Source organism: Crocodylus siamensis, chromosome 2, assembly GCF_052110815.1.
Source record: "Crocodylus siamensis isolate JL-2025a chromosome 2, ASM5211081v1, whole genome shotgun sequence".
NCBI lineage: Eukaryota > Metazoa > Chordata > Crocodylia > Crocodylidae > Crocodylus > Crocodylus siamensis.
Genome location: NC_143396.1, coordinates 76,774,832 through 76,788,931, shown reverse-complemented (window position 1 = coordinate 76,788,931; position 14,100 = coordinate 76,774,832). Strand labels below are relative to the sequence as shown.

General features: G+C 44.2%; 1 protein-coding gene across 3 annotated transcripts in view; it reads left to right on the top strand.

Moving 5' to 3' along the window:
• The first annotated feature begins 1,237 nt into the window (after window positions 1-1,237).
• Window positions 1,238-14,100, top strand: part of GALNT7 (polypeptide N-acetylgalactosaminyltransferase 7) — a 104,699-nt gene continuing 91,836 nt past the window's right edge. For 2 of the 3 annotated variants that reach the window (XM_090036185.1, XM_090036186.1), the window contains exon 1: window positions 1,239-7,248. In XM_090036185.1, coding sequence (XP_089892311.1) covers window positions 7,117-7,248 — 132 coding nt within the window. In that variant the 5' untranslated portion in view covers window positions 1,239-7,116. Of the gene's footprint in view, window positions 7,249-14,100 lie in introns of all 3 variants that reach the window. The other variant, XM_090036187.1, reaches the window with a different exon arrangement.

The window sequence follows — 14,100 nt, the reverse complement described above, 5'->3', positions numbered from 1 at the left end:
TTCTCAAGCTCAGTTCCTGTGCAGAGAAGACTCTAGCAGAGTGGGTATCATTCTGGTACACCCGCAAATTGATGCCCAGAGCTGGTGCCCCTCTCAGCCTCACCTAGTTACATGAGGTGAAAGAGCCTATATGAAGGTGTGTGTGCACATTCTCATGTACCCCAAGGCTAAAAGTAACAAACTGAATACGTTTTGGTACTGCCAACAGCACTGGTCAAGTACAGAAGACTGAAAATCAAAAATACCACCCACTGATGGTCTGAAAAGGCCACAGTTTGTCAGACTTACCATTCTAGTCAGTCAGAGAAACTCTTCTAGTACCCAGTTGTACTATGCCTTGATCCTACTGGTACACATATGTCTTTTGCTTTCTGAGCATTAAAATGGTTAAGAAACTGAAGTCAGTAGCTAAAATGTTTTAGGATGGGCAAGTATATCAGGACTGTTCTTGAGTTGTATATCCAAAGCCTTGTTTGTATGATGCAAACAGCTTTGACATTTTTCTAGTGGCCCTGCTCCAGATACCATCCCCCAAATCCCTGGCAGTAAGATGATTGAATGGCTTAGGCCTTAGGCGATTGGTAATTGGATACTTCACCTTTAGGTCACAATAGGTCACCAGTTCAAGTACAGCAAAGGTTAATAATGACTAAAAATAATACTGTCTGACAGCTCTTTGATGGCTTATATGAAAACTAATAGGTGGAATTGATACAATGCCTAGTAGAATGGTTTTCATACACAAAAAAGAATATTGTGACATCTAGCATCCTTATTAGTAGTCTTTGAACAGAGACAGTAGATGTGGTTTAACTGGGCTGAGGTATGCTGACAGGATAGCTCCTTAACTAAATTCAGGAGGATTCTAATCTGTGCCCTTCAGGATTATACAGCGTTCTGAGGAGATAAAGCACTGCGTATAACTGTGCAGTGTAATTGTATTTTCACTGAACTGGCAGAAAAATTGTATTTAACATGAGAGAGGGAGAGAAAGCTTGTTTTCCTGTGTTCATAACGTTATGAAAAATATTCTTCAAAATTGTACTTAGTCACAACTTAAAACAACAGGGCTTTATTGTGGACAGTCTAAATAGATTTTACTTGACCATTTTGAATTGAGCCATAGTGAATAATATACTCTTCCATTTTATTTTATTTTTTAAAAAGACTAGTTTTGAGCTAGTTATTGTATTTAAATATCTAGGAGAAAACATTTTTGATTACCTGGAAAGAATAATACTTAAAAACTTGTAAGTAACAGAAAAGTTGACTTCCAAGTTCATTATTACAAGTTTGGCAATATCTAGAAGGTCCAACCACAACTGGGATCCCATTGCTTTGGGTGCTCTAAAACAGAAAATGGATGAGGTCATTTTCTCTAAAGATCGTATCAGTCAAATAAAGAAGACAAGAAAAACAGATGTGCTCTGAAGTGATTTGCCCATGGTTATATAGCTGATCACTGCCAGTGCCAGACACAGAGCTTAGGCTTTATGATTCCTACCCCATTGCCCTGTCCACTAGAAAAAAAACTACCTCCCAGAAGCGAAACTTCTGCTCCTGTACAAGAAAAATCACACTTATCTGCCAATGTCAAAAAGGGACTATTGCCTTGAGGCAATTTACAGGAGAGTCTGTCATTAGCAGGGCTTAAAGGAGTGGTATTCAACCTTTTTAGATTCAAGGCATCCACTGTTAGATTTATGGCACCCCTGGTTGAGGACATCATTCTCCCCTTGTACTCAGCCTTGGTGAGGCCGCAGCTGGAGTACTGTGTCCAGTTTTGGGCTTCACAATTCAAAAAGGATGTGAAGAAGCTTGAGAGTGCAGAGAAAAGCCACACGCATGATCAGGAAAACAGACCTAACGATGACTGACTGAGAGCCATAGGGCTCTTTAGCCTGGAAAAGAGCAGGCTCAGGGGTGATCTGGTGGCCACCTATAAGTTTATCAGGGGTGACCACCAGGATCTGGGGGAATGGTTGTTCGCCAGAGCGCCCCAAGGGATGATGAGGTCCAACAGTTATACACTACTGTGAGACCATTTCAGGCTGGACATAAAGAAGAATTTCTTTACTGTCCGAGCCCCCAAGGTCTGGAACAGTCTGCCATCGGAGGTGGTTCAAGCACCTACATTGAACACCTTTAAGAGCAAATTGGACGCTTATCTTGCTGGGATCCTATGACCCCAGCTGACTTCCTGCTCTTTGGGCAGGGGGCTGGACTCGATGATCTCCCGAGGTCCCTTCCAGCCCCAATGTCTATGAAATCTATGAAATCTTAGATTTATGGCACCCCTCACATAATGCCAGCTCTTAGTTTTGGCTTGTTTTTTCACTAGGTAAAAATAATAAACCAATTCTTCTGTTAAATACTCAGACCAGAACAGATCAGAATGTCTTCTTTGAACTCTCTGAGGTTAGCATGTGAATCATGGTTGCACACCTAGCAGTGCTAACATGTGGCACCCTTGAAAGGCTCTCAAGGCACCCTGGTTGAGGATCACTGGATTACAGTATTCACATGAAGCTTTTCCTGATGAGCCTGGCAATCTCATCTATTGATTTTTACAGAATTTGCACTTTCAATTAGAAACAAGCTTATGCAGATGATTTTACAAATGTGAACTGATACAACATTGTCTTCCTTAGTCTGCAAGCTTTGTTATTGATCATAAGTTTGCCAAACAGGAGCAAAGTGTAGCTATCAGGCTGTTGTCAGTTGTACAATCCTGTGAACAGTTCTAAGACTAAAAAATAATGATTATTTTCTTCCTGAAAATGCTATGAGCAGTAATAGAGGGAAACACTAATATCAGCCATGGTAGAGAAGGTCCCAAAAATTGAGACTAGGTGGGGATAGTGACTTCACCTCTTCACAACACAAGGTAGGGTAGGGTGGCACCTTAGAGATTAATTTGTTAGTCTCTAGAAAAGGTGTTGTATTTGTCCCTGGATAGGTTATACCTGTGTTTACCTGGGAATATAAATACTGTGGGATTGCTGTGTACATACACCACCTTCCTAATCAGGGTTTAGTAAGCAGGTAAATGCAGTGCTGCTTTTCTGCCATTGAGTCAATGGTGCAATCCCAGGATAACTGTACAGATGTACTTTGCAATATCCCGGGATAAACTTTCACTACCTCTTATCCCTGGACAATGGACATGATGGTCCATTGATGGTCTGAAGAGGCTACAGTTTGTCAGACTTACCATTCTAGTCAGTCAAAGAAACTCTTCTAGTACCCAGTTGTACTATGCCTTGAACCTACTGGTACACATACGTCTTTTGCTTTCTGAGCATTAAAATGGTTGCACAGTTGTAGTTTCTCCTGGGATAAAATGGCTTATCCTGGGACAACTGGGACATCTGTTTGCAGCCTAAGGGGCCACCCTAGCTTATTTTCTGCTGATTTTAGGCTAAACCTGTTAATTGCCTCTCTCTAGTCAGAGCAGAAAGGGGAAAGCTATCTTCATTATCCTTCTAAGAGCTGAAGTTCTAATTTATAACGACCTCAGTGACTCCTGTCCTTTGTAGCTGCCTATAACTAGTGGGTGTCTGGTAAATTTTTCAAACTCCAGATGTAAAACTGTCATTGACACGCCCACATGTTAAGTTAGGCACTTGCTAAGTGCTTGGAGGACTGGAGCTTTTAACTGCATGACTTCAACATAGCATCAGCCTATATTTCTCCCCTTCCACACCAAATTATTCCAGAGAAAAGAACAATCCAACAGCACTAATCGAGCTATACTAGTTTCAGTCAATTCCCAGGCATGTTAAGAACCAAGTTACCTTAAAAAATAGACTCATGATGCAATACCCCATTTTACTCTAATAGTAAATTATCGCTGCAAGGTAAAATTCAGGATTCTTGGATATAGCGTATTCTTGCAGCGCAAACAGAATAGAAAACAAAAATGTCAATAAAGTAACATGCTATGACCGAGTACGCACAGATGTTTTAGTTAACAAGGTGCTTTCACATAGTGGTTTTCAGAAGAGAATTATGCTTGAAGTATTACACATTTTTTCAAAACTTTGGAAAAGGAAGTGATCGGATGCTTGGCTTTCACTGCAACTGAATGCAAGTGTCAAATAAGGAAACAGGTGGCTTATTTTCTCTTTTAGTTACCCCCAAGTTTTGAAAAACCTCATTGACTTGGGAAACAGTTCTGCACTTACACCATCCTTGTTTTTCTTCAGGCTGTATACAACAGTTTGTTTACAAGAGAGCAGGTTGATACTATGGTGACAGGGACTACAAAAGGACTGGATTTCAATGAGCTAGTGAATAAAGCTAAGCCTGTATTCTTGACTATTTGTAGAGTGATAGCCTAAGTAATGATACAAAGTCAGGAAGTTGTTTAGTTTCTTATTTTCTGCAACAGCAAAGATTATCTGGGGAGATATAGTAATCCATGAGATATTTCTAGAACCGTGGTTCTCAACCTTTTTATATTGAGGCACACCTCACTGAACTTGAAACACTCCACCATAACTTTTGTGAATGGAGTGGCACCCAAGTTCAATTTGATGAGGGGGGCCATGAAGGGCATATGACTGATTGGTTGGGACAACTAAAGATGGGTGTAAGGGTCATAGGTTTAAAATGAGTGCACTGAAGAGAAGCATAGAGCAGAACCCACTGGCCAGTGCCCACCAGCCCTCAAATGAGTCCATGTGTGACAGGCCTATTTGACACATACTGGGGACATGGACCTTCAGCCCACAGAGCAACAGCCCCCCCCATTAATAGTGGGAACTACTGGGTATGTATCAACTGAATTCGTGGAACAAACAAAAGACAAAACAGGGGCAAGAGTGAAGGTTATCGGTTCAAATGAGCACCCTGGAGGGGGATACAGAGCAGAGCCCACCGGCAGCATCCACTGGCCCCCTTAATGAGTCCATGTGTGACACGGACCTGTTTGCTACTTTCAAGGGATTATGGCCAATGCCTGGAAAAACTATAAAACTCCTTGAAAAAGGGAGGTGACTGACAAACAGATTTCTTGGCACAAAATGAAAAGAAAACAGGGAAGGGAGTGACATAATAGGTTTGAAATAAGGGATCAGGAAGGAGCTGCAGAGCAGACCACACCAGTCGGTGGCCACTGGTCCTTGAATGAGTCCATGTGCAACACAGGCCTATTTGTTGCTTAAAGAATGCTGCCCAGTGTCCAGAAGGGGAGGTCACTAGGTAGACAAAAACTGATTTCTGGGGACAACTGCAGACATAACAGGGATGGGAGTAAGGTCAGAGGTTTAACACTAGTGCCAAGAGGGGGCACCAAGCAGAGCATGCTGGACAGCCCCCACTGGTCCTCAAACAAGTCTGTGTATGACACAGGACACTTTGGATTCATGGGCTAAAGGCCCACTACAGGAAACTATAAGCCCCACTCAGAGAGGTGGACTACTGAGAAAGTGGCAACTGATTGCTTGGGACAAATGATAAAAAACAGGGATGGGAGTGATGGTCAAAGGTTAATAACTAGTGTGCCAAGCAGGAGGTGATGGGGCACTGGGCAGAGCTCACAAGATAGCACCCGATGGCTCTCAAACAAGTCCATGTGCAACACAGGACTTTTAATACGTCAAGGAGAGCCGTTGGCCCAGGCCTGCCGAGGGAACTATAAGCCCCCATTATTACGAGGGGCAACTATAAGCCCCCATTAGTATGTGGGGCCACAAATGACATTTTACAGATTACTTGAGATAAAAATGATGAAAATGGGGACAGGAGTGGAAGTCAGAGGTTCATAATAATTGCCAAGGGGAGACACTGAGCAGAGCACACTGGACAGTGCCCACTGGCCCTCAGACAAATCCATGTGTGACAGGCCTTTTTACACTTGAAGGGATTTCATGGGCCAGGCCCGCCAAGGAAACTATAAGCCCCCTTTAATCCAGGGGACACTAGTGATGAGTTACTGAATGCTTAGGACAAATAATGATGAAAACGGACAGAAACGGAGGTCAGAGGTTCAAAAGAAGACTGCCAAGTGGGGACACGGAGCAGAACACACTGGACAGCACCTGCCAGCCCTCAGCCGAATCCAGGTGCAATGTGGGCCTATTTGTCATCCTTTAAAACACGTGGGTGCAGTCTACCAAGTCAGTCATTGGCCTCCCTTAGGCAGGGAGGCTGCAGGAAAAGGGGACAACAAATTTTTGGGGACAAATGAAAAAAACAGACAGGAGTGCCAGTCAGAGGGAAAACAAGCGTGTCGAGTTTCCCTTGTGAGCACGGAGCAGAGCATGCCAGACAGTGCCCACAGGCCCTTAGCTGAATCCAGGAGTGACATAGGAGACTGGACAAGACGGAGGACGGTCTGGTTTCCTACATGGCACTTCTAGTGTCCTTTCCAGCCTGCCAGTTGGAGGCACAATGCACTTTTTTTTTAAAAGAAATGTTTCATGTTGCAAGCCCAGTCACATCCTCCACCCCTACCAGGGGCTTCAGATATTTCCAAACTCTTTTAGTGGGCATCCTATGTGCAGGCCCAAGCCAGGAAACATGGGGCTCACATGCCCCAAGCTTCGCCTGCCCTCAGCCATGTGGGCACAGAAACAAGCTAGGGAGGAACCTCCCATTTCCAGAAAGCAGGCTTTAAGCCCCAACACCTCGAACCAGGCCAGAAGAACAGTTATCCCCTGGAGGACGTAAGGAAATCTGTCTTCATGGCCCCAGATACATGGTGAGGAGGCACCTCAGCTGGTGGCAGAGGCAGGATGCTGCCTTCGGGTGAGGCGCTGCGAGGCCCGGCGCCCGCGGGGAGCTCGCGTGGGCGAAGCAGGGGTCCGCGCCCCCGCCCGGCGCCGGGGAGGGGAGCGGCCGGGCAGGGCGCCGCGAGCAGCCGCAGGGCTTGGCACGGCTCTCCCCGCCGCGGGGGAGGGGGCGGAGGCGGCAACGCCCGCGGGCTCCAGCCCGGCCACGTGGAGCCGGCTGCCGCGGATTTCCTCCTCGCCGCGCCGCGCCGGGCCGGGCCGGGCCGCAGGCAGGAAAAGTTTGCGGCGGGCGCGCCGAGGCAGCGAGCAGGGGGCGGCGCCGGGCGGGCGGGCGGAGGAGCGGCGGCGGCGGCGGCGGCAGGGGAGCGGGGCCGGGCGGATGAGGATGCGGCTGAAGCTGGGCTTGCTGCTGCGCGTCGGGCTGGTGGCGGGCGGCTTCCTGGGGCTGCTGCTGCTCTGGTCGTCGCTGGCGCCGCGCGCCGAGGAGCCGAGCCCGTGGGGCAGGATGCGGGTGAGTGCGTGTCCCGGGCCCGCTCCGGTTCCGGGTCCAAGCGCCGCGGCAGCCTGGGGCCGGGCGGCGGCGGCTGCGGCCTGTGGCGCTTGCAGGCCCGAGAGGGGCGCGCGGGGCGGCGGCGAGGCCGGGTCTTCTCGTCCGCCTCCCCTTCTCTGGCCCCTGCTGGCAGCTCCTGCCCGCGGGGGGCGGCATCGGGCGCCGCTTGCCCGGCCGGGGGGAGGGACGCGCACAGCTTCGGGCGGCGGAGCAGAGCCGCCCTCTGCCGGCCGGGGACGGGGTGCACTTGACCTCCTGCCAGGCCCGGCACGCCCGGGGGGCTGGTCCCGCTGCCTGGGGGAGCCCGGAGGGCCGCCCCACTCAGCCTGGGCCTTGCCCCCTTCTGTCAGACCCAGGTTGGGCAAGCTACCCTCTCCCGCAGCCCCTTTCAGTGCCAGGGGGAAGACAGCTGCTTTGGGCTGTGGCAGGTCCGCAGGAGACAGGGATGCTGGGGGGAGAGGGGCTATGTAGCAGCTCGGGGACCCGTGGTGTGTTCAGGGAGACCTTGAATAGGGACACCCGACCCTGCTTGGGGACCCTGGGACTGCTGCTTCTGTAGATGTGGCTGGGAAGATGCATGGCACCAGCAGCTGGTGACAAACGCTGGGACTGGGGGTGGGGGTCAGAGAAACAGATGGGCTCAGTGACTCCTTGTCCTTGGGCAGAATCCCCCCAAGTGAAAGTCAGCCAGGTCTGCTCCTGGCTTGGTAGGACCTGGAATGCTTTTCCCACTTCAGCCAGATGTTCGGAGATCCAGGCATCCAAAGAGGCTTAGAGGAATCTTGACTGATCTTCCTTTGCCCAAGAAAGGAAGAAATGTCATAGTTCTGATTAAGAACAAAGAGCAGCTCTTTTGGCTTTTTAAAAATAGAACTGGAAGGGACCTGTAAGATCATCAAGTCCGGTCCCCATGTTCTTGGGTTGTGTAGTTGGCTATTTTCAGTGATTAGCAAAGAAAAGTTTTTATCAATTCTTGAAAAACTGGTAATTACTTTGGATTCCTTTAAGCAATGTTGTTCTCTCTTGCTCACTCGCTCTTTTTTTTTTCCCCCCAAATTGTTAGAGTTTATTGTACCTTGGTGAAATTGCTGGGATGACATACCAGAATGGCTCCTTTGGAGCTTGTGCAGTTTGTTAGCTTGCAAAGTTTTTGAGGCTGATGCGATTAAAAAATGAGATCAGGATTTGTTTTGTGCATGTGCAGAAAATCCACATTTAAAATCCGTAGGAATTTTAGTTGCATTTTTAGAGGGTATATTTATGCCCTGTCATTTCAGTTTTTAAAATCATTAAAATGATTTGCTCTTTTTATTGTTAGGGCTTCTTACATGTCTTATTTATCAGATCTAGGAACTGAAGTCTCCTAAAGAGAAAAATGGCAAATTATGGCCAATAGTATTGTTATTCGGTGGGTAATTCCTAAGTGGCTCCTCTGTAGGTGCAGGTGAGGTGCACTGATAACATGAATCTTGTACTTCCATTGCATGCACGTAGTGTAACAATTCAAATATAAGGGCAGCGGTGCTATCAAATGAACAGTTTCCACAAGCCTTGAATTATTGCAGTTAAATAAGGAAATGTTGCTTGTGACTTAAAGCCTGTAGTCCAAGCATCTACCAAGAATCAGGGACTGGGAACCAACCTGTGAAAATAAAAGTTCATAGTGTTAATGCTGGAAAACCCGTAAGTTTAGCGCCATGGGCATAACAAATTGAGTGGTATCTGAAGGCTGTATGTTAACTGATGTATCACCCTGGTCATAAGAGATTGCAATCTCTCCTAGTGAGTGCTGTGGCAGGTGCATATAAGGAGTCTGATTGGAAAACTGCTCCCATCTGAGGTATGTTTTGTAAGCAAGTCAGGACAAGTTTGAAATATTTGAATCCAAGGACGAAGCATTCTGTTATGGTTACCTGTATCTTATATGAAGGCTGACATATTCCAAGAGTTGTCATTTCAGTGATAGACTTTCAGTCATAAGGTTGGAATATTGTTTTATTTTTAATGAAGATGTAGATTGCTAGTGTGTTTACTCAGAAAAACAAAGTAGCTTAGATCTTACATATCAGTCAGGTTAGTTATTTTTATATAGTGCAATACATGGGCTTATAGGATCATGGCAAGGACATATAATATATAATCAATACAAGTAGAAGTTTGTGGGACTTCCTGTTCAATGTTAGTGTTTGTATGCCTGAGGAAACCAGAGGGGAGGGGTTAGCAATGATTTGTAGGAGGAGTAAGAAGCCCTTAAATTATGGACCGAAACCCCCTTGTAGCTCTACAGAAAGTGAAGGTTCACACATCTGCAGTGCCACAAAAAATGTGGATCCACCACAGAAAAGTTTTGTTTTCAAAGAGTCACATGTTATGTGTGTCCAGTTACGTGTAGTGGGTGGGAGGAGGGTCACAGGGGGTCTACTTGCAGCAGCATGCATGTCCATGTAGCACTTTATTTTTGTAGCACTACAAAGTGCTGAGGCAGTATAGCACAGCAAATGAACATGTGTCCACAGCTTTAGTGAGCAGTAGAGGAAACCTGGTATTTGGAAGAGATGGAGACAGAGAAGGAGCTGTTATGCAAAACATAGAGTAGCTTTAATATGTACTTTTGGTGGATAAAAGTATGTAAATCATAATGGCTTATCTAGTAATATGCAGTTACAGATTTAGAAAGTGAATAATCTTCAGTACAGTATCTAGTCTTTTAAGAGTGCATCTTGATGAAACTGTCACTTATGTTAGAGATCTGTGCCTGGAGGCGCACACATCTTGGGAGAGGTGGAGGGCGGGGTTGTTTAAGTATTTGTTTTATGTTGGAAATGGGTAATTTCTAGAAATCTTTCTGTACATTATATATGTCAGTTAAATTAGTTGTCTTTGGAAGGGCTGATGAAGTGGAATGTAACCATGTTAGTTCATGCATTTTGAAACTAAAAATCTGAAGGCAAATTTATACTCTTAATTTTTAACATACAAACAGTAAAAGGTATTGCATTTAACTTGGAAGATGAAAGAGATCAAGGGAATTGTTACAGGAATCCAAACAGATTCACGGTGGTGGGAGACCTATGTACAGGTACTCCTCACTTAACATCGTCCCGGTTAATGTTGTTTCGTTATTACGTCCCTGATCTATTAGAGGACATGCTCATTTAAAGTTGTGCGGTGTTTGGTTGTAATGTTGTTTGGCTGCCAGTTGCTAGTGACGTAATTGGATTCACTTAGTATTGTTTTGCTTGAAGTCACATTTTTCAAGACCATAAGCATGACGTTAAGCGAGGAGTAGCTCGAATTGGATAAAATCATGTTTGCGACTAACCCAGGTTAGTGGCCCTAGGTTCAGTTTTGGGACGCTTGGTGCTATTGGAACATATCGGTTTTGGAGAAGGTTTAAAAAGAAACAATAAACTAACCAAGAGGGGATGAAGTGTCTTCATTGTCACTGGCAGGAGGATTTGAAGTGCAGTTCTGTTCTAAAAATTATTCTATCAAACAATCTAATTCTGCAAGTAACAAGATATTACCTGTTGTTCCCAAACTCCCAGGCTGATTAATTTAGCATGAGATTTCAATCTTAAATTGTTCCTTTCTTCACATCACTGCCTGCAATGAATGGTCTGTTTCCTAATTAATTATTTAGTTGTACCTGTGCAGCGTCACATCCGTCTATGGGTGCGTGTGTTTTCTTTTTAACCTTTTCCTTATTTATGCCTTGAGTACGTTTAAAAAAGTAGTGTGATAACTTTGTCATGAATTTTTATCAACTGAGCAACAACAGAAGCGCGTGGTCACTAAAATAGAAGGAAAGGGGGAAAAAGTTTGACTAAACATAGAAGGTTATCAACATTTTAAATGTTTTGTTTTGAGGGATAAAATAATATTCATTTTATAGTGATTCAAAGGAAAGAGGTAATTCAGCAAGTATTGGGTGTTTGAAAGAAGAGGATAGTGGCATGTATTGAACTACTTTTAGAAATAGAATTACTTAGCTCCCCAAAATCTTGAGTTTTAATAAAACTAGGTAAACAGCAGTCTAACCAAATTAGCAGTCAGCATACTTTACACTGGCAACTCCGAATGTACTTCTTCTGTAGAGTTGTTTTCAGGTTAAGCACAGGTGCATGTTAGAATTCAATTGCAACTATATATCTTACAGATTAGTAACGGCTTTTTGGAAGTAGGAGAGAAACTGATGCTCATGTACTACAAAGCACGTATCTCAGTCTTTTTTCCAGTGACTGCTGTGGGTATTACTGAGCTAAACTTACCTGAATAATGTTTCTAAATATCGTAGCAAGAAATTTTATAGTTGTTACTACTCTTCTGAAATGGCTTTTTATCAGCCTTAGTTCAGATTTCCTGATAAAATTATTTATTCTGGTCACTAGCTACTAGTCTAAAACATTGCTTTTAAACCAAGGGCATGATAACTCTGCTTTTTATAAAAAAAAGCCTTGCATTATTCTTTCAGTGGAAGAAAAATCTAGATTACACTATGCTGGTTTAGGGAGAATTTCAGCTATCTAAAAATAGATCTTAATTTTTTTTTAAAGCCATGGTTAAATAATGCACTTTCCCAGTCTGTATTGTGAACACACACACACAGGAGGGAGTAGAATGCTAATAAACCATCTCAGAGCAGAAGTAGCAAATGTTGAGAGCTCATTCTGCTGCATAAATCTTGTATCCTAGATCAGCCAGGAATGTTATAAAGTAATGGTTCTCAACCTCCAGTGCGCAAAGCCATGTCATCCAATCCATAGGGCTGCCCATGGATCTGGAAATTTGGTGCTGGGGGAATTGTGGTAGTGTTAATTGTAGTGGCTATTAGTGCTGCCACTACTCCCCCACTGCCAAAGTTCCAGACTGGTAGGGAGCCCTGTGGGCTGGATGGCATGGCCCTGCGCATTTAATTGCTTCAGGGAGTAGAGTTGCTCTGTAGCCATAACTGGGATGCAGAGTCAGGTTGGCGTGCAGGGTAGAGCCAGCACACCAGAATTTATTCATAGACTGACCCTGTGTGGCAACCCCACTCCGGATTCAGCCTGTGGATTGGCCACAAACCACTCACTGGGCCCTTGAGGGCAGAAGGTTGAGAACAACTGTACAGACAATAGTACTGAAAATCTTACTGTGCTATTATCATTAATTGTTGGTATGCTCTTACCTGAAAATTTGTATTTACTACTACTTGCCCTTCCTCAAAAGACTTCTGAAACAGGAAAGCTTTTGGAGACTAAAGATAAGAATGATTAGAGGGATGGAAAGTTTACATATGAAGAAAGTGACAAAATTGGGACCATTACCTTTTATGTGCCCTTTAATTCAAGTTATGTGAAAAAATCAGGTGCTTTACTTCCTTTCTGACAGTAGAGGACCAAGTTCATTCTAACTGAACGCAAGTTTAGAACTGAAAAGGAGGTAATTTTGCAGACAATTACACAGTAGATCTCCACAGGCTATCATATAATTTAACAGGAATCCAAAAAAGGACTGGCTATCTATTATTTATGTTTTGGTAGTACTGAAAGACCTCAAATAGAAATGGGATAAAAGAGAGTTGTCCTGAAAAGTCTAAAAGCCTACAACCTTGGGTAACCAAACAGAAATAATTTGAAATAACTGTCCAAACAAAATATGTTGAGTCAAATTCACATCAGTCCTAGGCCTTTTAAATTGCTTCTCTCACCTTGTTATGGCCAAGACTATCTAGTATTATGATTGTAAATATTAAAAAGACAGCAGAAGTTTAGGTAAGGATACACTTGTGCTATAAATTTCTGTTAAGTTAATAGAAGATTGTGAAGAAAAAATCCCCCTAAGCAAATTAGTCTTAAATTGCCAACTTCAGGGCTTCTTGTACGTTTCTCTAAAAAAAGGTTGTCTTGGTTGCTGTCAGACCCAGGCTGCTCTGCTTAGTTGGCCACTGTTTTCAGTTAGGGTGATGATACTTCACATGTTTGTTAATAGAAGAATGTATTTGTTAGACATCTGTTATAAGATAAAAATGTGCTGATGTGGAACAGAATGCTGGGAATGGTATACCCAGTTCACACTGATCCATAAATTATAAGATTTGGTCCAGATTAGGAGAAAGGGATTTTATCTTTTTTTTTTTTTTTTCCAATCATGTCATTCTGATTCAGAGTAAAGTCCTTAGTTCATTTTAGTATGATAATCTAGTATAACCTATAACTTAAATCAGGGCTGTCTCACTTCCACCAATTTCCCTCACATCTGGGGACCTCTGGAATTCCTTCCCATTCCCTTGAGATTTTGGGCCGAGATACTGTAGTTATTTTAATTTCATCTTTTTAAACAAGTGTCATATTTAACCTCTACTAGGGCACCCATTGGGAGCTGGTAAAAAGAACCTCTGAACACGCAACATATAAAAGTATTATATTGATATCAGTGGTTCTCAACCCTTTTTGACTTGAGGCTCCCCTTCATAACCTCTAAAACTAATTTATTTCATAGATTTATTTCATAGATTTCATAGACGTTAGGGCTGGAAGGGACCTCGGAAGATCATCGAGTCCAGCCCCCTGCCCAAAGGGCAGGAAGTCAGCTGGGATCATAGGATCCCAGCAAGATAAGCAACTTGAAGGTGTTCAGTGTAGGTGCTTGAACCACCTCTGATGGCAGGCTGTTCCAGACCTTGGGGGCTCAGACAGTAAAGAAATTCTTCCTTACGTCCAGCCTGAAACAGTCTTGCAGTAGTTTATAACCGTTCAACCTCATCATGCCTTGGGGTGCTCTGGTGAACAAAAGTTCCCCCAGAAACTGGTGGTCACCTTGATAAACTTA